Source organism: Lithobates pipiens, unplaced genomic scaffold (assembly GCF_037356315.1).
Source record: "Lithobates pipiens isolate NorthernLeopardFrog02 unplaced genomic scaffold, aLitPip1_a1.2 Scaffold_23, whole genome shotgun sequence".
NCBI lineage: Eukaryota > Metazoa > Chordata > Amphibia > Anura > Ranidae > Lithobates > Lithobates pipiens.
In genome coordinates, this window is record NW_027507785.1 from 57,103,991 (window position 1) to 57,128,176 (window position 24,186).

Here is a 24,186-nt window from a genome sequence, read left to right on the forward strand (position 1 = left end):
CTCGTCCAGTCCTCTCCTCTTCCCCCCCCCCTCCTTGATGAGGTGGCTGAAAGCAAAACAGTGCTCTCTCTATGGAGGAAAAAAGTCAGCACACCGCATTAAGGAACAGCTTGTCAGTGTGATCAGTGGGAGGAGCCTTATCCATGTGCAGCACTGCGGGGGTTAAGAGTGCAGGACTTGTTGTTTGACATGCTTTTAGAAACAGTGAGCCCAATTGGTGACCGTCTCCTGTGCCGTGTCGCCAGTCTCTGGCCGTCTCCTGTGCCGTGTCGCCAGTCTCTGGCCGTCTCCTGTGCCGTGTCGCCAGTCTCTGGGCGTCTCCTGTGCCGTGTCGCCAGTCTCTGGGCGTCTCCTGTGCCGTGTCGCCAGTCTCTGGGCGTCTCCTGTGCCGTGTCGCCAGTCTCTGGGCGTCTCCTGTGCCGTGTCGCCAGTCTCTGGGCGTCTCCTGTGCCGTGTCGCCAGTCTCTGGGCGTCTCCTGTGCCGTGTCGCCAGTCTCTGGGCGTCTCCTGTGCCGTGTCGCCAGTCTCTGGGCGTCTCCTGTGCCGTGTCGCCAGTCTCTGGGCGTCTCCTGTGCCGTGTCGCCAGTCTCTGGGCGTCTCCTGTGCCGTGTCGCCAGTCTCTGGGCGTCTCCTGTGCCGTGTCGCCAGTCTCTGGGCGTCTCCTGTGCCGTGTCGCCAGTCTCTGGGCGTCTCCTGTGCCGTGTCGCCAGTCTCTGGGCGTCTCCTGTGCCGTGTCGCCAGTCTCTGGGCGTCTCCTGTGCCGTGTCGCCAGTCTCTGGGCGTCTCCTGTGCCGTGTCGCCAGTCTCTGGGCGTCTCCTGTGCCGTGTCGCCAGTCTCTGGGCGTCTCCTGTGCCGTGTCGCCAGTCTCTGGGCGTCTCCTGTGCCGTGTCGCCAGTCTCTGGGCGTCTCCTGTGCCGTGTCGCCAGTCTCTGGGCGTCTCCTGTGCCGTGTCGCCAGTCTCTGGGCGTCTCCTGTGCCGTGTCGCCAGTCTCTGGGCGTCTCCTGTGCCGTGTCGCCAGTCTCTGGGCGTCTCCTGTGCCGTGTCGCCAGTCTCTGGGCGTCTCCTGTGCCGTGTCGCCAGTCTCTGGCCGTCTCCTGTGCCGTGTCGCCAGTCTCTGGCCGTCTCCTGTGCCGTGTCGCCAGTCTCTGGCCGTCTCCTGTGCCGTGTCGCCAGTCTCTGGCCGTCTCCTGTGCCGTGTCGCCAGTCTCTGGCCGTCTCCTGTGCCGTGTCGCCAGTCTCTGGCCGTCTCCTGTGCCGTGTCGCCAGTCTCTGGCCGTCTCCTGTGCCGTGTCGCCAGTCTCTGGCCGTCTCCTGTGCCGTGTCGCCAGTCTCTGGCCGTCTCCTGTGCCGTGTCGCCAGTCTCTGGCCGTCTCCTGTGCCGTGTCGCCAGTCTCTGGCCGTCTCCTGTGCCGTGTCGCCAGTCTCCGGCCGTCTCCTGTGCCGTGTCGCCAGTCTCCGGCCGTCTCCTGTGCCGTGTCGCCAGTCTCCGGCCGTCTCCTGTGCCGTGTCGCCAGTCTCCGGCCGTCTCCTGTGCCGTGTCGCCAGTCTCCGGCCGTCTCCTGTGCCGTGTCGCCAGCCTCCGGCCGTCTCCTGTGCCGTGTCGCCAGCCTCCGGCCGTCTCCTGTGCCGTGTCGCCAGCCTCCGGCCGTCTCCTGTGCCGTGTCGCCAGCCTCTGGCCGTCTCCTGTGCCGTGTCGCCAGCCTCTGGCCGTCTCCTGTGCCGTGTCGCCAGCCTCTGGCCGTCTCCTGTGCCGTGTCGCCAGCCTCTGGCCGTCTCCTGTGCCAAAATATTTTTTAAAAAGTCGTTTTGGTATCAGTCATTTTCGGCCTAGTGTATTTTTCATTTTCGTTATGTTTCAGCACCAAAAAACCCATTCAGTGCACCCCTAAACTTTGTATTAGGCTGCAGTCACACCTGAGCATTTTTCCTGGCTTTTTTTTTTTTTTTTCTATGCACGATTTGCACATTGTTATATTGGCCAATAGAGAAAACATCATCTGTTGCTAGGTTTTTCAGCCACATTAGCTTCTCTATCATCTTTTTTATTTTTTTTATTACAATTTTTTGTTTTTGTTCAGGTAAGGTTGGGGGTTGGGGTTATCTTATTTATTTTTAAGGTGGTACTACTTCTACTACCTCTTTTAATACTAGAGGTGCACCAAATGGAAATTTTGGTACTGAAACTTTGCTGAAACTGACAGTTTAAATTTTTTTTAATTTGTGTATATATATATATATATATATATATATATATATATATAATATATGAAATTTGAATTTTTTTTTTTTTTTTAGTCTTATCACAAAAAAAAAAAGTCTGCTCAAATACCATCAAAAGAAAGCTCTATTTGTGTGAAAAACAAATGATATAACTTTAATTTGGGCACAGCTTTGCATGACTGCGCAATCGCCAGTTAACCTGGCTGACCATTTGGCTGGCCAAAGACCAGAGCACTTTTTGCGATTCGGCACTGCTTCGATTTAACTGACAATTGCGCGGTCGTGCAGCGTGACTCCCGAACAAAATTGACGTCCTTTTTTCCTCACAAATGGAGCTTTCTTTTGGTGGTGTTTGATCACCCCTGCGTTTTTTTTATTTTTTTCGCTATAAACAAAGCGACAATTTTGAAAAAAAAACACTTTATTTTTTACTTTATTCTACATTCCTCGGTTTAGGCCGATATGTATTCTTCTACATATTTTTGGTAAAAAAAAAAAAAAAAAAAAATCACAATAAGTGTTTGGTTTGCGCACAAGTTATAGCGTTTACAAAATAGGGGATAGTTTTATGCCATTTTTATTCTTTTTTTTTTTTATTTTTTTTTTTTAAGTAATGGCAGTGATCAGCTTTTTTTTTTTTTTTTTGGGTGCAATTTTGGGACCATTCACATTTATACAGAGATCAGTGCAATTAAAAATGCGTTGATTGCTGTGTAAATGTGACTGGCAGTGAAGGGGTTAACCACTAGGTGGTGCTGTAGGGGTTAATTGTGTCCTAGGGAGTTGAGCATAGAGATTTCTGGGGGACCAGATGGTCTCCAGTCATCTCTGACCCTCAGAGGCCTGGGCGTGATATTATGACATCACGTCCGGTCCGCAGCTCAAAAGTCCGAGAGTTTATTTATATTTTCTTTCCAGCCTGAAGGAAAGGACCATAAAGACCACCTGTCACGCACTATTCCTATTACAAGGAATGTTTGCATAATACGTTATCAAAAATATATAATAATAATAATAATAATACGTTATCAAAAATAATTTAATTGAAAGTGTAAAAAAAAATAAAAGTAAAATAAAGAATACAATTTTAAAGCGTCTCCATGTGCTTGCGCACAGAAGTGAACGCATACGCAAATCACGCCCACATATGTACCGTATATACTCGAGTATAGGCCGACCCGAGTATAAGCCGAGGCCCCCAATTTACCCCCAAAAAACTGGGAAACCTATTGACTCGTGTATAAGCCGAGGGTGAGATATGCCTGTCCATCCCTGTGTGTGTGTCCATCCATCCATCCATCCCTGTGTGTGTGTCCATCCATCCATCCATCCCTGTGTGTGTGTGTGTCCATCCATCCATCCATCCCTGTGTGTGTGTGTGTGTCCATCCATCCATCCATCCCTGTGTGTGTGTCCGTCCATCCATCCATCCATCCATCCATCCCTGTGTGTGTGTCCGTCCATCCATCCATCCATCCATCCCTGTGTGTGTGTCCATCCCTGTGTGTGTGTCCATCCATGTGTGTGTGTGTGTGTGTGTGTGTGTGTGAGGCCTTGTGTGTCCAGCCTACCTGTGTCCCCAGCCTCCGTCCGGTCCCGAGCCTCCGTCTGGTCCCGTCCTGTCCCGAGCCGAGCCTCCGTCCGGTCCGGTCCCGTCCCGTCCCGAGACTCCGTCCGGTCCGGTCCCGAGCCGAGCCGAGCCGAGCCTCCGTCCGGTCCCGTCCCAGGATCACCGCTCTTCGTCGGCGCCCATTTTCCTGTTCAAATGCCGCGCCTCCCTGTCTGTGATAGGCGGAACACAATTTCCCAGCAGTCTGTGTTCCGCCTATCACGGCCATCCTTTCATCCTCGTCCGTAGTACGAGGATGAGCGGATGTCCGTGATAGGCGGAACACAGGCTGCTGGGAAATTCAGTGTTCCGCCTATCACAGGCGAAGGCGGAGCCGGAGGCGCGGCTTTTGAATTAGAATAGAATGGCCGCTGTCTGTCTGCTCGACACGCTGATCGAGCAGGCAGACAGCGATGACTCGAGTATAAGCCGAGGGGGGCACTTTCAGCCTCAAAAAAGAGGCTGAAAATCTCGGCTTATACTCGAGTATATACGGTAAGCTGCGTTCACATCACACATGTGAGGTATCGCCATGTACGGTAGAGCAACAATTCTATCCCAAGCCCTCCTCTGTAACTCTAAACTGGTAACCTGTAAATATTTTTAAAGCGTTGCCTGTGGAGATGATTTCTAGTACCAAAGTTTGTGCACACTCGTAGAATGGTGCCAATTTTAAAGAGTGACGCATTGGGCATCTATTTACTTGGCGTAACATCATCTTTCACATTATACAAAATAATTGGGGTAACTACGGTTTTGTTTTTTTAATTTGTGAAACTTTATTCCCCCCCCCCAAAAAAAAACTGTTTGAAAAATCGCTGCCCAAATACCGTGTGACATAAGTTACAATGACAGCCATTTTGTTCCCTAGGGTCTCTACTAAAAAAAAAAAAAAAAAAAAAAAAATTGTTTCGGGGGGGGTTTCTGAGTAAAATTTCTAGAATTATTTTATTTATTTTTTTACATGTAGGTGCGAAGTGCCAGAATTTGGCGCGGCTGGGAAGTGGTTAAGATAAAAACAAAATATAAACAAAAAAAAACTTCTGCCTTTACAACCCCTTTTAGAGCCCATTCACACAGGGGCAACTCCTGATCCGACTTCAGGTCGCCCCTAGTCGCCTCAGGTCGGACAACATTTAAAAAGCAATGTAAGTGAATGAGAGCCGTCTTAATGCACACTACTGAAGTCGCTCCGACTTCAGAAAAGGTTCCTGTACTACTTCTATCCGACTTGTAGGCGACCGGTACCCATTGATTTCAATGGAGGTCGCCTCCAAGTCGGATCTCCGTCTATACGGAGGCGACTTTGACAGAATTATCAGCTCTCAAGAGGGAACTCCACGGCAAATTTCTGAAAAAAATTTGGCGTGGGTTCCCCCTCCGAGAGCATACCAGGCCCTTAGGTCTGGTATGGATTCCAAGGGGAACCCCCTACGCCGAAAAACGGCGTGGGGGTCCCCCCCAGATCCACACCAGACCCTTATCCGAGCACGCTACCCGGCCGGCCAGGAAAGGGGGTGGGGACGAGCGGGCGCCCCCCCCCCTCCTGAGCCGTACCAGGCCGCGTGCGGCCCCCCCACCCCAAAGCACCTTGTCCCCATGTCGATGAGGACAAGGGCCTCTTCCCGACAACCCTGGTTGTCGGGGTCTGCGGGCGGGGGGCTTATCGGAATCCGGGCCCCCACCCTATGTGAATGAGTATGGGGTACAATGTACCCCTACCCATTCACCTGTGGAAAAAAAGTACAAAAAAAAAAACACAACACAGGGAAAAAATATTTTATTGCACAGCTCCGGGGGTCTTCCGTCTTCGGGGGTCTTCTCGCCGGACTCCTCCGCTATCTTCTTGTAGCTCTTTTGCTAGCGGAGGAGCCCGGCTTTCTTCCTCCCCGCCGGCCTCTTCTCCCGACTTCGGGGGTCTTGTCCCCCTCTTCGGTTCTTCTGCCGGGCCACCGCGCCTTCTTATAGCTCTTTTGCAGGCGGTGGCCCGGTCTTCTGTCGCCGCCGCCTTCCGTTCTTCTTCTTCTTCTCCAGGAGATGTTGACACGACGCTCTCTCCGGCCACAATGCCAGGGACGCGCTCCGCTGCCACTTATATAGGGACAATGGGGCGGTGTCACATGGGTTGATGTCACATGGGTTGGTCACATGGGTTGATGTCACATGGTGACCCCGCCCCCTTACCATGTGACATCAACCCAAGGACAAGGTGCTTTGGGGTGGGGGGGCCGCACGCCCCCCCCCTCCCCCAAGGCACCCCCCCATGTTGAGGGCACGCGGCCTGGTACGGCTCAGGAGGGGGGGGGCGCCCGCTCGTCCCCACCCCCTTTCCTGGCCGGCCGGGTAGCGTGCTCGGATAAGGGTCTGGTGTGGATCTGGGGGGGACTCCCACGCCGTTTTTTCGGCGTAGGGGGTTCCCCTTGGAATCCGTACCAGACCTAAGGGCCTGGTATGCTCTCGGAGGGGGAACCCACGCCAAATTTTTTTCAGAAATTTGCCGTGGAGTTCCCCTTTGAGCTCATTCTCTGCTTGGCCTCGGCAAAAGTCGCCTGGCCTGGGGCGACTTGTAAGTCGTCCCAAGTCTCGCTTGAAGTCATCACAAGTCGTTTTGAAGTCGTCCCAAGTCGCGCTGTGATCTTAACTCAAGTCGTGTCCAAGTTGCCTGACTCAAGTCGCCTACAAGTCGTGTTGCCCCTGTGTGAATGGGCTCTTAGGCCTCATGCACACGGACGTTTTTACGGCTGCTTTTTTGAGCGTTTTTTGCAGCTTAAAAACGCCTGTCCATGTTAGTCTATGGCTTCATGCCCACCTAGGCGTTTTTGAGCTGCAAATGGCATAGGCGTTTTTTAAGCTGTAAAAAAAAACCCAGGACCAGTGCGTTCCGTGGTGCTGAGCTAGAGCTGTAAAAACGCGAATCGCGGGAAAAACGCGCAACATATTTCCTTTGTTTTCTGAGTGCTATAGCCAAGAGATGTTTCTTTAAAAACCGCTAAAAAACGCGCAAAACACACCAATGCAAAACGCGGTAAAAATTGCGTTTTTTAACGCCGATTTTTTTTCCAGGCGTTGGAGCTAGCTTTGCAGCCAGTTTTTTTAAACGTCCGTGTGCATTGAGCACTTAGGATTGTTAAGGGTTTTTTTAAAATGATTAATCCTGAAGCTCTACAGTAGTGACAGGATTTTGTATGTATTGTGGATGTTTGAATGCACATAAAATTAGCTATTAACTTTTTTTATTTTATTTTTATTTCCCCCAATATTCAGTTGGTTCGTCATTTCATTTTCATTTCAATTTTATTGCTGCAATGAAATCCCTGGTTGCAGCTTTCATCCCATTGCAAATCTTTTGTTTTTAGAAAAGCTTCCAGCAGTGTCAGTGCTTATTTATTGAATTTTTTCTTTCTTCTGTCTTGCCTTTGCTGACCGCAGTGCATTCAGGGCTTTCAAAATGCTGATTACCTTGGCAACATTGTAGTTTTGGAGCTGATTGGTGGCGTAGACTTTTCTTCTCTGCTTTCTTCTCTTATGTCTTATTTTGCTTCTGGAGTACTGTGATCTAGATTTTACAAATGGACAGTTGTTGGAAATTGGGATTATGGACAGCAAGCGTGTGTTTTTTTTTATATATTTTTTTTCTTTCCCCCTCATGGCAAATGGCTGTGCAAAAGGAGCCAAGTGAATGTGTCTAGTTTTTTTTATTTTTTATTTTATTTCAGTGCTCTTTAAATCTGAACGTCTGGGAATTAGCCTCTTCCCTTGCAGTGGGCCCCCACACTGGAAGGGTTAAATCCTGGTTTAAAGTAGGGGTGCATGGATAAGGTTTAACAATTCGATTGTAAGCTCTAACAAGCAGGGCTCTCCAATTCCTCCTGTTACTGTATTGTAACTGTACTGTCTGCCCTCATGTTGTAAAGCGCTGCGCAAACTGTTGGTGCTATATAAATTATATAATGGGTGGCACAGTGGTTTAGTGGGTAGTAGAGCTGCACGATTCTGGCTAAAATGAGAATCACAATTTTTTTTGCTTAGAAGAAAGATCACGATTCTCGCGGTGTAACATCTTTCACATTAAAACAAAAAACATTGTGCTTAGGCTCGGTTCACACGGGCGGCACGACTTGCAGCGCCGCGACCTGCACACGATCAGCGGCGACTTGCAAAACGACTTCTGTATAGAAGTCAATGCAAGTCGCCTGAAGTCGCCCCAAAGTAGTACAGGAACCTTTTTTCTAAGTCAGAGCGACTCGAGTCGCTCCTATTAGAACGGTCCCATAGTACAGAATGGGGCGCGACTTGTCAGGCGGCCAAGTCACCCCTGTGTGAACCGAGCCTAACTTTACTGTTTTTTTTTATTTTTTATTGAAGTGTATTTTTTCCCCAAAAATTGCATTGGAAAGACTGCTGGGCAAACACAGTGTGACATAAAATATTGCAGCAATTGCCATTTTATTCCCTAGGGCAGTGATGGCGAACCTTGGCACCCCAGATGTTTTGGAACTACATTTCCCATGATGCTCTGACACTCTGTAGTGTACTGGAGCATTATGGGAAATGTAGTTCCAAAACATCTGGGGTGCCAAGGTTCGCCATCACTGCCCTAGGGTCTCTGATTTTAAGATAGATGGATAATATAGTGGGTTCCAAGTAATTTCTAGCTAAAAATATTGATTTTAACTTAAGAAAGAAGTGTCAGAAAAAGATTTAGACTTTAAGACCCCATTCACACCTGAGCGTTTTGTAGCTTGAAGCCTGAAGCTACAAAACGCTAGAGGGGGAAAAAAAATCTATTATTCTCAATGGAGATGGTTCACATCTGCACTCCAAGTCGCCTGAAGCTCAAACAAGTTCCGGACCCTTATTTGTCGCTCGAATCGAGCAGATTTTGGCATTTTCTTCTTTTAACATTGGTGACCTGTTGCCCTGCACAAAATCGCGGTAGATTTTCTGCTTGAAAGCACTACGCTCAGGTGTGAATGCAGCCTTAGTGGCAGACTGCCCAGATTATTTTTTTACACAAGAAGTTCTTTCCCTTTGATCTAAGAAGTAAGCGTTAGTTACAATGTTTCAAGTTCTACACTTGGCAGATTGCCCGGGATGCTTTCTTTTGACAGCTGAGTGAGCAGATAATCTCTCCACTTGTTTATAGGAAAGAATTGCCTACTCTCATTGGGAGAGATCATAGGGGGGGGTGAATCGAGATTGTGTTTTTTTAACGATTAATCGTGCAGCTGTAGTGGTTAGCACTCTCGCCTAGTAGTAACAAAGGGCCGCTGGTCCGAATCCCAACCACGACACTACCTGCCTGGAGTTTGCATGTTCTCCCTGTGCCTGCGTGGGTTTACTCCGGGTACTCCGGTTTCCTCCCACACTCCAAAGACATGCCGGTAGGTTAATTGGCTTCTGTTTAAAATTGTCCCGAGTATATGAATGTGAGTTGGGGACCTTGGATTGTAAGCTCCTTGAGGGTAGGGACCGATGTGAATGTACAACGTATGTAAAGCTCTGTGTAAATTGACGGCGCTATACAAGTACCTTTTTAAATAATATCGGCTGATTTCAGGGTCTGGTAGGATTCCTCCATTCACACGACAGGCAGAGTTTTGCCACTTCTCTAAGGTGTTCCGTACATCGGTCACATGTTCACGTCCTCTACGTGTAATGCAGGGTTAAAGTGGTTGTAAAGACAGTTTTTTTTTTTTTTTTTTCTTAATGCATTAAGATACAAAATAAAAAACTGTGTGCAGCAGCCCCCTAATACTTACCTGAGCCCCATCTAGATCCAGAGATGTCCACTAATGCTTCGGTTTGCCTGGACTCTCCCTCCTGATTGGCTACCGTAGAAGACCGGTGTATTCTGGTGCATTTACAGCACTGGATTAGCAGTCCCCCAGCAGCTGCAAATGGTTTTGGTTTATGATCTGGAAGGTGGATTTAAGTGAATAGATCTTGCTCCACCAGGTAAGGAAAAACGAGCCTTGCAGGATGGATTAGTGGGGGTGGGGTGGTTGGGTTTATTCTTCTTTTGCTGAAGTGGAGCTTTAAAGTGATTGTAAAGGCTTAAAGTGGTATTAAAGCGGAGTTCCACCCAAAAGTGGATCTTCCACTCATTTGTCTCCTCTCCTCCTCTGGTGCCACAATTGACACCTTTTCGAGAGAGAGAGAGAGGGGGGACACTAGACGAATGCTGCTAGCTCAGCAGGGAAAGGCTCCGTTGATCCCCGCTGAGCAGGCGGATGACGGGTCCGTCTCCGCTCACTGTGCAGGGACAGACCTGTCAGGACCCCACTGTTCTCTATGGGAAGACTGGGTGAAAATGGACAGTATGTCAGTTTTCATCCTATGTGGTCCGCGCTGGACGGATGGTGAACGTATCGCCATCCGTCTGTTTTCAGCGGATCTTGATGGATGCGGACATCCACCTGCCCATGCAATTCAATGGGTGGCCTGCTTATCTTTGTGGGCTGATCATGTGAAGGGGGCCTAAGGCCTCCTTCACACCTGAGCATAGCGTTTTCAGGCAGAAAATCACATGATTTTGCAGCGTTTTTTTACCACGTTTTGCCACGATTTTGTGCAGGGCAAAAGGTCACCAATGTAAAAAGAAGAAAAACGCCCAAATCTGCCCGATTTTAGCGTCAAACGGTGCAGAACTTGTTTGAGCTTCAGGCGTTGGGCTTCAGGTGACTTGGAGTGGAGATGTGAACCATCTCCATTGAGAATAGATTTTTTTCCCCTCCAGCGTTTTGTAGCTTCAGGCTTCAAACTACAAAACGCTCAGGTGTGAATGGGGCCCAAAGGACAAGTTCACCTTTTACAGAAAAAACTGTAAGGTGAATTTACCCTGGACCTCACCCCCGGCGTACCTCTGACCTGGAGCGTGGCGATCACCCGCTAGGAGACATCGGGTCACCACCTCACCGGTCCTGAGCTTAGAAATCCCCCGCAGCTTAATCTCCAAAACCTATACCTCGTCAGGAGCTACGTTTAGGAGCATTCTAATTGGTAGGTGCCAACCAATCAGAACCCGCATAGCCTGTCCTGTTAACGCAGGCGAAGAGGAGAGAGCCTAGAGCAGTGATGGTGAACCTTGGCACTCCAGGTGTTTTGGAACTACATTTCCCATGATGCTCATGTACTCTGCAGTGTAGTTGAGCATCATGGGAAATGTAGTTCCAAAACATCTGGGGTGCCAAGGTTCGCCATCACTGGCCTAGAGGATTTCAAAACCCTGGACCGGTACAGCGACGATACGATCTGTCAGTGCGGGGGATAACCGGACTCCAGGTTAGTGGACCTGGGGGATGGGAAGGGGGTCCAGTGTAAGTTCACTATATAGATTTTCTGTAAAAATGATTAAATTTTTTATAATCGCTTTAAGGTACATTTTACCGCTATTACTTGCTGTGTACATACCTAGCCTGGATTGAGAGTCCTAACATGAACTGTCTGACTGGACATGATTGTTTGCAGAGTTCACACTTGGTTGAAAATGTGTATCTTATTTTCTGTCAAATGATGCATAGAAAATACGTTTAGTCACAGTGCGTTAAATCTGAGATTTAAAGGGATGTAAAAAGGAAAAAGTTACATTTGATTTCATAAATAAATACGTCATAGTTGAATTTTTTTGTCATTGCAAGTTTGTGCGCTGACAGCAGTGATCCCAGGAGGTTCTCTCTGAACTATAATGAAAAGGGGGAAACTCTTGCTGGCTCGATCCCCCAACCACACTGTGTATGTGTATTGGGACACCCAGTACCATTATATTGTCCCCACACACTCCCTCACTGGATTTGATTGACAAAATAATAAATGGTTTGCTTTTGGGTTTAAAGTGATAAAGGCTTTCTTTAACAAAAAAAAAGTTATACTCGCCTGCTCTTTGCAGTGGTTTTTAGGGCTGGGGAAAAAAATCAATTTGAATCTTGAGTCGAGAGGTCAAATCGATTCAAATTTTCAGCAAATCGATTGTTTTAGATTTTTTATTTTTTTTTCTCTCACCAGACACCGCGCCGGTCCTGAGGCGGTGCGGGCATGAGTTTTTAGACAAAGCCACGGCTTTGGCCTAGTCTGCGAGGCCGGATGCCACAGACTAGGCCGAAGCCACGGCCTCACCTAAAAACTCCTGCCCGTAGCTCCTCAGGACCAGCACGGTGTCAAAAAAACAAAAAGAAAACTTCGAATCCTGAATCAGGTGTGGTTTTTTTTTTTATTTTGGGGGGGGGGGGGGGGGGAGAAAATCGCCCAGCTCTAGTGGTTTTTGCACAAAGCAGTCCACATTCTCCACTTCTCGGGTTCCCCCCTTCCTCCTCCTAAATGCCCCCCAGATTAAGCAGCTTGCAATCGGAGGCACCCAAGCAGGCTTGTTCCTGAGCTGCGGCTCTGTGTGTCCATTCACAAAACAGCTGTGGCTCAGCACCGCCCCTCTCTCTCTCCTCACTTTGGCTGTGATTGTCTCAGCCAATGAGGAAGAAGAGTCCCCGGAGAGCCGAGGCTCTCATGTACATCCAGAGAGGGACTCTTTGTCCCTTGTTTTTGGATGCAGTTCTATTTCATAACAGACTTCTGGCATAAAAGATCGCAATAAAAAAAATTGTGGGTGGAAATCTAGAATGTTGGTTTTAGTTTTTACCATAACTATTGTTTTAATATTGGTGACTTACCTGTCTCTAATTTATTTTATTTTTTTTTCTTCTTCTTACAGCTCCTATCATAAACAGATACAGCAGAAGAGTATCAGGTATGTTTTTACTATATCATGTGATGTGGTTTGATGTCACATACTCTGTATCTCTATGTAAGCATATTTACACTGGATATAAAGAACTACTAAAATAACCAAATGGGGGGGGGGGGACCTTAAAAAAAAATGTAATCACAGATCACTATGCATTAAGGCTCGGTTCACACAGGGGCGACTTGTCCAGGCGACTTCGCCGCCTGACAAGTCGCCCCCGTTCTGTACTACGGAACCGTTCTAATAGGAGCGACTCAAGTCGCTCCGACTTAGAAAAAAGGTTCCTGTACTACTTTTGCGGCGACTTCGGGCGACTTGCATTGACTTCTATACAGAAGTCGTTTTGCAAGTCGCCGCTGAGGTCGCGGCGCTGCAAGTCGTGCCGCCTACTGTGTGAACCGACCCTAAAGGTTTAAGTTTTATTGGCGTCATGAACTTTCCAAATTTAGGATAAATTTGACACAAATAATGTAGTTCTGTATTAATGAACAAAAAATGATTACTTTTTTTTTTTTTTTTTTTATTGCATGCACAGCAACTTTCACTTGCTCTCAATCTCCTGCATTACCCGTACAGAAGAGCTTTAAAGATTAACTCCACTTTTTGTTGAGAGACATTCCTTCTGGGGGTGATCTTTGTACATTGCAGGGATTTTAGCAAACTTTGTTGCAGATTCCTAACTTTTTGTTATTCTGAAACAATCCCTGTTTTTTTTTTTTTTCCTGTGTCCCTGTGCCAAGTGAGTCTAAAGCCTCATACACACGATCGGACTTTGTACAAACTTTCCCGTGGACTTTTGTACAAAGGGCGTGGTCCACAAGTTTGTATTGCATACACACGATCGGACTTTTTGACAACAAACACGAACGTAGTGACGTCACAACGTACTGAGGACACTTCAAAAGACGACGCTCAATGACTCCAGCGCCACCTTTGGTCTGAGCATGTGTGTTTGTACCTTGTACAAAAGTCCGATGCTTTTGCGTACACACGATCGGACTTTGCTCCATCGGACTTATGTTGTCAAAAAGTTTGTCCGTTTGCACAGCCAACAAAAGTCCGATGAAAACAGAAAAAGTTTGTCCGATGGAGCGTACACACGGTCGGATGTTGTTCCAAAACAGATAATTTGCATGTTTGTTAAAAAGTCCAACCGTGTGTACGGGCCTTGAGGCTCCTTTCACACTGGGGCAGTACGGGCGCCGGCAGTAAAACGGTGCTGTTTTTAGCTCCGCTTTACTGCCGTTTTAGCTGCGGTATTTGGCCACTAGCAGTCCCCCCCTGCTAGCCGCAGAGAGAGGGTAAAAACCACCGCAAAACGCTGCTGCAGCGGCTCTTTTCCGGCGGTGTAGCCGCACTGCCCCATTAATTTCAATGGGCAGGAGTGGTATACATACCGCTCCTTCACTGGGCTTTCAGGCTTTCACACTGGAATGTGAGGAGCGGCTCTTTCAGAGCGCTTTGCAGGTGCTATTTTTAGCGCTTTAGCGCCTGCAAAGCGCCCCAGTGTGAAAGGGGTCTTATGGGAGTGGTTTCATAATTATCAACCAGCTGCTGCAGTTGTAGGGCTCTGAGAAAACCTGCTGGGTCAGCATCCCTTTAGACCCGGTTTACACTGGTGCGACATACGCTCTGACTTTAGGATGTTGCATGATGTGTACAAATCAATGGTTCCCTATTAGAGCCGTCTTAACTGGTCCGACACAAGTCGGTGCGACTTTAGAAAAGGTTCCTGCACTTCTTTGGTTCGTTTTCAGTCCAGTCAATATCACTGAAGTCTGATCCTCGTCCTAAACATCCGACATGGTGATTACAGCAGCAGGAAAAGGAATTTGTCACGCTGGAATTGTTTTGATTGGTCAAAGGACAAGTTGGGCTATCTCAAAGTTGGAGCAAAATCGCATCCTGGAATGGAAGTAGGACCGATGTAGGAGGACAGTCGTACAACAGTCGTGTCATACCAGTGTGAACTGGGCCTTAGACATGATGTCCTATTGGGAGTATCTCACCAAAAATGACGATTTTTATTGCAGAGGATGCCAGCAATCTGACTTGAATCTTAGCTGCATTCACACCTCAGCGTATCTGTTAACAGCAGAAAGGTGGGCATTTTTTTTTGCTGCGTTTTTGTACAGGTCAAAAGGTCACCAATTTAAAACGAAGAAAAACGCCCGAATTGAGCTACAAACAAAATCTCCAGAACTTTTTTGAGCTCGAGGCGTTTGGCTTCCGGCACCATGGAGTGGAGATGTGAACCATCTCCATAGAGATATTTATATATAATAAATATATGTGTGTGTGTGTGTGTGTGTGTGTATGTATGTATATGTGTGTGTATGTATATATATATATATATATATATATATATATATATATATATATTTTTTTTTTTTTTTTTTTCTCCTCCAGCATTTTGTAGCTTGAAACTACAAAATGCTGAGGTGTGAATAGGGCTTTAATGCAGACTTCTGGGAAAATTGGTGAGCCAATCACACAAGCAGGAAATTATGTTTCTGAGGGACGTTTTTGTGCACCATCTGTGTTCAGGACACCTCCAGGTAGCCATATTGCATTTTACAGAAAATGACAGCGGCTGCCGATTGAAAAGGAAAGGTAATTTATAATAACCTTCAATTACAATGTCTTGTGTTTGCAATTTTATGTTTTTTTTTTTTTTTTTTTTTTTTTTTTAAATATATTTGCTATTTTTTTTCTCCCATGAAAGTGGATTTACCCTTTAGGCTGGGTTCACACTGCTGCGATGCGGGAACGCTGCGAATCTGCGGCGGGTTCCCGCATTGCATGCCTCCCGGCGGCAGTTCACACTGCCCTATGCGAACTGCTGGGAGTGTCAGTGAAAAGTTAATGACACCCCCAGATCAGTTCGCATATCGCAGTGCGATCTGCAAACTCCGACAGGAATCTGATCGCATGGTGTGAACACCCATGCGATCCGATTCTGCTGCGGACCAAAAAAAGGGTCCCGTGCAAGTTTGGGCCGGATACGATGCAAATTCAGCCATACTATCTGTATGGCTGAACTCGCATCGCACAGAGATCGGATGTGATTCGCACCGCACTGCAGTGCAAATCACATCCGATCTCGTCACCGCAGCAGTGTGAACCCAGCCTTAAGCCTAGAACACACAGTCCGAATACTGGGGGATGCTGGTCGGTTTGATAAGTATCGCCCAACAATTTGCCCATGTGTATGTCGGACGAGCATGCTGGAAAATGACAGGAGTGTTCTGGTGGGGGGCGTCATTCGTCCCTTTGTCAGAACACAATAGCTCAGGGGAGGGAAATCGCTGTACTAACATCTGTGTTGAATAAAAAACAGATAACGTGTGTTAGGCTACTTTCAAAAAAGCCATGCAAGCTGCATCTTTGCAGCGCTGTAGGCGCCCCTGCCCATTGAAAACAGTGGGGCAGCGCAGCCAAACCGCCGGTAAAGCGGCTCTTTGTGGGCGGTTTTAACACTTTTTCGGACGAATAACGCCGCTATGACGGCGGTAAAGCGCCGTTTTTACTGCCGGCGCCCTCCCCAGTGTGAAAGTAGCCTTAGGCTTTAGGATGGGGAAAATAGAAGCAGGGGGAGACGCTCGTGTGTGTGTTGCAGTGTGAGGAGGGGGAGGGGCAAGACCTGTAGGTGTTTAACCTACAAAAAGAGAAAACTCGTGTGGCAGAGCTGTGTAAATCTCAGCACTAAATGGACAAATATCCTTTTGGTGGAACAAGTCCTTGTATAGTAACTTCATCTGTGTATTTAGTGGTTTGCACAGAACTTGTCTTTTAATGTAAAGAAAAAAAAAAACCTGTCATTCATTATTGGTATATAGTCAGTAATGAATAATCTGACAGATCCTGTATAAAGCCATTTTACACGTGTCAGCTCTGCTACACCGACTTCAATGAAACTTCATTCAGTCCATTGTCCTCATTATGTGATCGCACTAAGCAGAGTGATTATAGTCGTATAAATCAGAATGCAAACTGTGACTATAACCAGCCTGAGCTTTTCACAGCTGCACTAGAGACCTCTCCTCCTGTTTAAAACTAGACCCCCCCCCGCAGACATTTTAATGTGTTTAGAAAGGGTCTTTTATACCTTGTTTCCATACATAGTCATCCGGGCAGTTCGTAATCAAGATGTCTTGGATTCATGAAATGCACTCTGTCCCCTTCACATCTGGTTTATAACACCTGTGACCGCTGTGCCCTCTGTTACCCTGGCCTCTTGTCTTAAAGGGGTTGTAAAGGTTCGTGTCTTTTCACCTTAATGCATCCCCCCCGTTTTACTTACCTGAGCGCTAGAACTTGACCCGGCGGGGTTGTGCTGTCACTCTGCCCGGGGTTCTCGGCTCTTGATTGGATAGATAGCAGCGCAGCCATTGGCTCCCGCTGCTGTTAATCGAATACAATGATTTGGGGGGGGTGCCGAGTCCTGCATTCAGCATCTATGGGCAACGAATGCTGGACTCGGGAGCTAAGTAATCCCCCCCCCCCCCCCCCCCGGGAGAGTGCTTCTTCTAGGGGGTTATCTGATGTGGGGAGAAGCTGACAGGGGACCCCAGAAGACCAGGTTCAGGGTCACTCTGTACAAAACAAGCTGCACAGTGGAGGTAAGTATATGTTAAAAAAAAAATCCTTTTACAATCACTTTTACCTTAATATGCTTTGATGTGATTATGTCGCTGCTCACTGTAATGGTCTATTCTGGGAGTCTGCGTTGTTTGACAGGCCAGGAGACTCGCGGTCTGTTAAACAATGCAGGTATACAGCAATGACGTCACCAGCAAGTTCTGACAAGAATGCAAGTTTAGGGGGAAAAATATATACTGTATACAGTGTGTACATAAAGTGTGTGTGTGTGTGTGTGTGTGTGTGTACACATGAGGGGTGCTCAAGTCAAACTGGGGACCTTTGAGTTTGTTAGAAGTTTCAAGGAGCGGAATTATTTCCACCTACTCCTCTGTTAGATTTATACGCTCATCCCAGTGTTTCATGTCTGGAACGCTTTGGCACAGAAAGATTTTGTCAGTACGTCTGAACCATCCTGGGACCGCCTGCTTCACTTTGCCATCGGTGCTGAAATGCTGACCTCCGAGGAACTCTTTTAGGGGTGGCACCACGAGATAGAAAATCCACATGAATAACGCCACGTTTGTCCTAAAAAACACTTGAGATGTGTGTGTATGTGTGTGTGTGTATATATATATATATATATATATATATATATATATATATATATATATATATATATATATATATATATATATATATATATATATATATATACATATACATATATTAGGGCTGAAACAACTAATCGATTACTGTTTTCATAATCGATCTGCCAGCAATATAACGGTGTTAAAAAAAAAAAAATGAGCCCTTTATAGTACAAAAGTATCACTACTGTAAATATTACTTTCACTGTTCTACAGTAAAATTAACCAGTAGTGATTATCTGCTTTTTTTTTTTTGTACTATTTTTAAGCCCATTATGTTAGTAAACATCTTAGGCCTGGTTCACATCTATATGTTGGTGCTTTTTGCAGAAACGCACTACAGTTCATTTCTATAGTTTCCTATGGGATACGTTCATATCTCTGTGCTTTTTTTCAGCCGCTGCATATTTGGAAAGGGTCAGAGACTTTTAATGCAAAATGGTGCTTTTTTTGGTTCAATATACTTCAATGGAGAAGCTGCAGAAAAGCATGTAATGCATTTTTGCAGCAATTTGTGTTTTTTAATCTGCCCAAAAAAAAGCAAAAAACGCAAATTGCAGTAAAATCACGTGCGCAAAAATCAAAACGTACAGCAAAAAGGCACTGCAGAAACGGATCAAAAGAAAAAACTGCATAGGTGTGTACCGAGCCTTATGCTGGCCTCACGGATCAATTCTCAGTTGAGAATATTCAGATGAAAAATCTTTGTACCTTCGCTGAATGAAAGAATTTTTGTTTGAAATTTTCACTTCCATTTCTGAACAAAAAACACATACACTGTCTGAAAATTCCTTTGACGAAGAAGTTTTCTATTATTTCCAAATTTTCCCGTCACTGTAGTTGAAAATGAACGTCAATTTGACCTGCGTTTTTTTTTTTTTTTAGGTTAATCGATTATGAAAATAATTCGTGGTCGCAGCCCTAATTATGTGTGTGTGTGTGTGTGTATATATACCGTATATACTCGAGTATAAGCCGAGATTTTCAGCCTCTTTTTTGAGGCTGAAAGTGCCCCCTCGGCTTATACTCGAGTCACCGCTGTCTGACTGCTCGATCAGCGTATCGAGCAGACAGACGGCGGACATTAAAATTCAAAAGCCGCGCCTCCTTCTCCGCCTCCGCCTGTGATAGGCGGAACACTGAATTTCCCAGCAGTCAGTGTTCCGCCTATCACGGACATCCGTTCATTCTCATACTACGGACGAGTATGAGAGGATGTCCGTGATAGGCGGAACACAGGCTGCTGGGAAATTGAGTGTTCCGCCTATCACAGGCGGAGGACGGAGGCGCAGCTTTTGAATCGTAGAATGGCCGCCGAGAAGAGCGGCGATCCATCGGCACGACACGGGACGGAGGAGGCACGGGACGGAGGAGGCACGGGACGGAGGAGGCACGGGACGGAGGAGGCACGGGACGGAGGAGGCACGGGACGGAGGAGGCACGGGACGGAGGAGGCACGGGACGGAGGAGGCACGGGACGGAGGAGGCACGGGACGGAGGAGGCACGGGACGGAGGAGGCACGGGACGGAGGAGGCACGGGACGGAGGCTCGGGACACAGGTAGGCTGGACACACACACAAGGCTGCACGGACACACACACACACACACACACACACACACACACACACACACACACACACACACACACACACACACACACACACGGATGGATACACACACACACACACACACACACATGGATGGATGGATGAATACACACACACACACACACACACATGGATGGATGGATACACACACAGGGATGGATGGACGGACACACAGGGATGGATGGACGGACACACAGGGATGGATGGATGGATGGACGGACACACACACAGGGATGGACGGACACACAGGGATGGACAGCCATGTCTCACCCTCGGCTTATACACGAGTCAATAAGTTTTCCAGTTTTTTGGGGGTAAATTGGGGGCCTCGGCTTATATTCGGGTCGGCCTATACTCGAGTATATACGGTATATGTGTATGTATGTGTATATATATGTGTAAAATAGATATGATATAGAAAATATTTTATATATATATATATATATATATATATATATATATATATATATATATATATATATATATATATATATATATATATATATATATATATATATAATTACTTTTGGTAAGAGAACATAACTCTTGGATAGATTTTATTGCCACCCCCGGAGTTCAGTTGTATTGATAACTAGAAGTGGAATCCTGTGCTGCATGCCTAGCAGGTGTACGGCGCTTGTATTTTATAATCCTGGATCTCCCCGACACGTGTCATGTGACAGGATTAGTGTTAAGTTTAGCCCCATACATATGTTGCCTTTAGCTGATTGTGCTTTTAGTGCCTTAGGATATCTGTTGCTTTTCTGAGAGGCTCTGGGTGTGATTTATGAAAACAGGAGCTAACAAAAGCTGTTTCTTTTAGCTGCCAATTGGATGTTGGCCTTTGTCGTGTGTTTCTTTTAATTCACATTATGAATCCCATTGATTTACAGTAGTAACTGCCTGTTTTTTGCGGATTCCAAAACATTTGAAATGTGGATTGGGGCATGTTAAAGCAGCCCTTCACCCAAATACAACCCCCACCCCCCAAAATATGTGAATATTTTTTTTTTCTCGACTTCAGTTTTGTGCATCCAACATGCTTCAAATATTTTGTTTGCTTGTGCAGGTGTCCCAGGCCTTCAGATCCTGGCCCCAGGGTTCTACTGGGACCCAAAGACCGGGCATGGAGCTCTTTGCACATCTGTACATTTGTGCCAGAGTAAAAAAAAAAAAGATGGCGATGCCTGAGAAGGGTGACGAGGCCAAAGCAAAAGGGACTGAAGTTCCTCTTTTTAGGATTATGTACACATCAGGTGTTGATTACTTACCTTTATGCTCACTTCACTGTTTGCATTGTTAGTACATGCTTGTTGAGATAAGGGAGCCCATACCTAGCACACCAAAGAGGTGCACACTGTGCTTTTGGTAATGCATGTTAGTGTGGCAGAGTTGCAAAGCATGTTGTGTACTATGAAGGTGGATTGTGTTGCCATTCAGAATGAATGACACTGCATTGCACCCACTGCAGCAGTGTGAACAGAGCAATATACAAAGATTTGCAAACAATGTTCTCTGCATGATACTTCCACATTGTGATGGTGTGTGTGTGTGTGTGTGTGTGTGTGTGTGTGTGTGTGTATGTATATATATATATATATATATATATATATATATATATATATAATATTAGTGATGCACCGAAATTTCGGCCGCCGAAACATATCGGCCGAAAATGAAACGGCCGATAATGGAGCCGAAAATGGGGCGGGGCTCCGCCCCCGCCCTGGTGACGCCCATCATGGGGGGTGTGAAGCGCAGGAGAGCCACCTCCGCCGCTTGTTGGATCACAGTGCCGGGAACATCACAGCTTTCATTTCAATTGCTGTGTGTTCCCGGCCGCGCACCGTCACACGCAGCCCCTCCCCCTTGTCCGGGCACTTAGATAGACAGATCATCCGCAGGATTGGACGGATGATCTGTCTATCAAAGTGCCCGGACAAGGGGGAGGGGCTGCGTGTGACGGCGCGCGGCCGGGAACACACAGCAATTGAAATGAAAGCTGTGATGTTCCCGGCGCTGTGATCCAACAAGCGGCGGAGGCGGCTCTCTTCCCTACACAGGCTGCAACAAAAGGGGACACACAGGCTGGCTGCAACAAAAGGGGACACACAGGCTGGCTGCAAAGGGGGGACACACAGGCTGGCTGCAAAGGGGGGACACACAGGCTGGCTGCAACAAAAGGGGACACACAGGCTGGCTGCAACAAAAGGGGACACACAGGCTGGCTGCAACAAAAGGGGACACACAGGCTGGCTGCAACAAAAGGGGACACACAGGCTGGCTGCAACAAAAGGGGACACACAGGCTGGCTGCAACAAAAGGGGACACACAGGCTGGCTGCAACAAAAGGGGACACACAGGCTGGCTGCAACAAAAGGGGACACACAGGCTGGCTGCAACAAAAGGGGACACACAGGCTGGCTGCAACAAAAGGGGACACACAGGCTGGCTGCAACAAAAGGGGACACACAGGCTGGCTGCAACAAAAGGGGACACACAGGCTGGCTGCAACAAAAGGGGACACACAGGCTGGCTGCAACAAAAGGGGACACACAGGCTGGCTGCAACAAAAGGGGACACACAGGCTGGCTGCAACAAAAGGGGACACACAGGCTGGCTGCAACAAAAGGGGACACACAGGCTGGCTGCAACAAAAGGGGACACACAGGCTGGCTGCAACAAAAGGGGACACACAGGCTGGCTGCAACAAAAGGGGACACACAGGCTGGCTGCAACAAAAGGGGACACACAGGCTGGCTGCAACAAAAGGGGACACACAGGCTGGCTGCAACAAAAGGGGGACACGCTGGCTGCAAAGGGGGACACGCTGGCTGCAAAGGGGGACACGCTGGCTGCAAAGGGGGACACGCTGGCTGCAAAGGGGGACACGCTGGCTGCAAAGGGGGACACGCTGGCTGCAAAGGGGGACACGCTGGCTGCAAAGGGGGACACGCTGGCTGCAAAGGGGGACACGCTGGCTGCAAAGGGGGACACGCTGGCTGCAAAGGGGGACACGCTGGCTGCAAAGGGGGACACGCTGGCTGCAAAGGGGGACACGCTGGCTGCAAAGGGGGACACGCTGGCTGCAAAAGGGGACACAAGGGGACACGCTGGCTGCAAAAGGGGACACAAGGGGACACGCTGGCTGCAAAAGGGGACACAAGGGGACACGCTGGCTGCAAAAGGGGACACAAGGGGACACGCTGGCTGCAAAAGGGGACACAAGGGGACACGCTGGCTGCAAAAGGGGACACAAGGGGACACGCTGGCTGCAAAAGGGGACACAAGGGGACACGCTGGCTGCAAAAGGGGACACAAGGGGACACGCTGGCTGCAAAAGGGGACACAAGGGGACACGCTGGCTGCAAAAGGGGACACAAGGGGACACGCTGGCTGCAAAAGGGGACACAAGGGGACACGCTGGCCGCAAAAGGGGACACAAGGGGACACACTGGATGCAATGGGGGACACAAGGGGACACACTGGATGCAATGGGGGACACTGGCCTGCAATGGGGGATGCCTCCTGTACCACGTCCTCTGTCTCTGACCATCTCCTGTACCGTGTCCCCAGTCTCTGACCACCTCCTGTACCGTGTCCCCAGTCTCTGACCACCTCCTGTACCGTGTCCCCAGTCTCTGACCACCTCCTGTACCGTGTCCCCAGTCTCTGACCACCTCCTGTACCGTGTCCCCAGTCTCTGACCACCTCCTGTACCATGTCCCCAGTCTCTGGCCACCTCCTGTATAAAAATATTTTTTAAAAACAGTCATTTTCGGTATCGGTGCTGTTTCGGTATCGGTTTCGGTTTTCGGCCTAGTGTATTTTTCATTTTCGGTATCGGTTTCGGCACCAAAAAACCCATTCGGTGCATCCCTAATATATATATATATATATATATATATAGTGTGTGTGTATGTGTATGTGTATGTGTGTGTGTATGTGTATATATATATATATGTATATATATATATATATATATATGTATATATACACACATACTGAGAGGGGGGGGGGGGGAAGTATTTGACCCCCTGCTGATTTTATACATTTGCCCACTGACAAATGCGCTCTCAAACATAAAATCCAAATAGTGAAATGAAAAAATGTAAAGATGTGTCAACAGCAATAAAGTGATAACGTGCTAAGTTAAAAACAATATTCCAAATAAAGTGCTTTTGTGCGGGATATGATAAAACGTCCATGTGGTGGGGAAAAAAAGCAATCAATAAAATCCTAGAAACAGTATAATGGAGAACCAAACTAAAAAATCCTTATTACAATAATATGTATATGTCTAATATATTAGACATATACATATTATTGTAATAAGGATTTCTTCGTTTGGTTCTCCATTATATTGTTTTTAGTGGTCAGTATAGAGAGGGGGATACAGGAAGTGGCAACTTTTATTTTTTTTTTTTTTTTTATTTTTTTCTTTCTCAGTTTGGAGAGGGGCTGTTTAGTCTGCTTTAAGGGACCAGGATCTGTATTTAGTTTTTTTTTTTATTTTTTTTTTGGGGGGGTTAACAAACATTTTAAGGCTGTCAGCAGATCGAAAAATTTGGCAGTGCCTAATAGAGAGCCAACTGAGCATGTGCAGAGCAAAGTTAGTGTTTTCCTGTATTTTAAAAAGTATATACATTTATTTTTCATCTTTTACATAGCTGTACCTGCAAAAGGGGCCAGCCTAAAGTGATCTTGCAGAACTTTGTTTTATGGCAAATGTTTTACTTTTAAAAAGGACACGTGTTAGTAGGATCTTATATTTTCTAC

General features: G+C 47.2%; 1 protein-coding gene across 1 annotated transcript in view; it reads left to right on the top strand.

The window, feature by feature from the left end:
- The window catches only part of PRKAR2A (protein kinase cAMP-dependent type II regulatory subunit alpha), a 122,739-nt gene that overhangs the window by 28,046 nt on the left and 70,507 nt on the right, over positions 1-24,186 (top strand). The window contains exon 2 of the mRNA XM_077451687.1: positions 12,536-12,571. Coding sequence (XP_077307813.1) covers positions 12,536-12,571 — 36 coding nt within the window. The remainder of the gene's footprint in view (positions 1-12,535; positions 12,572-24,186) is intronic.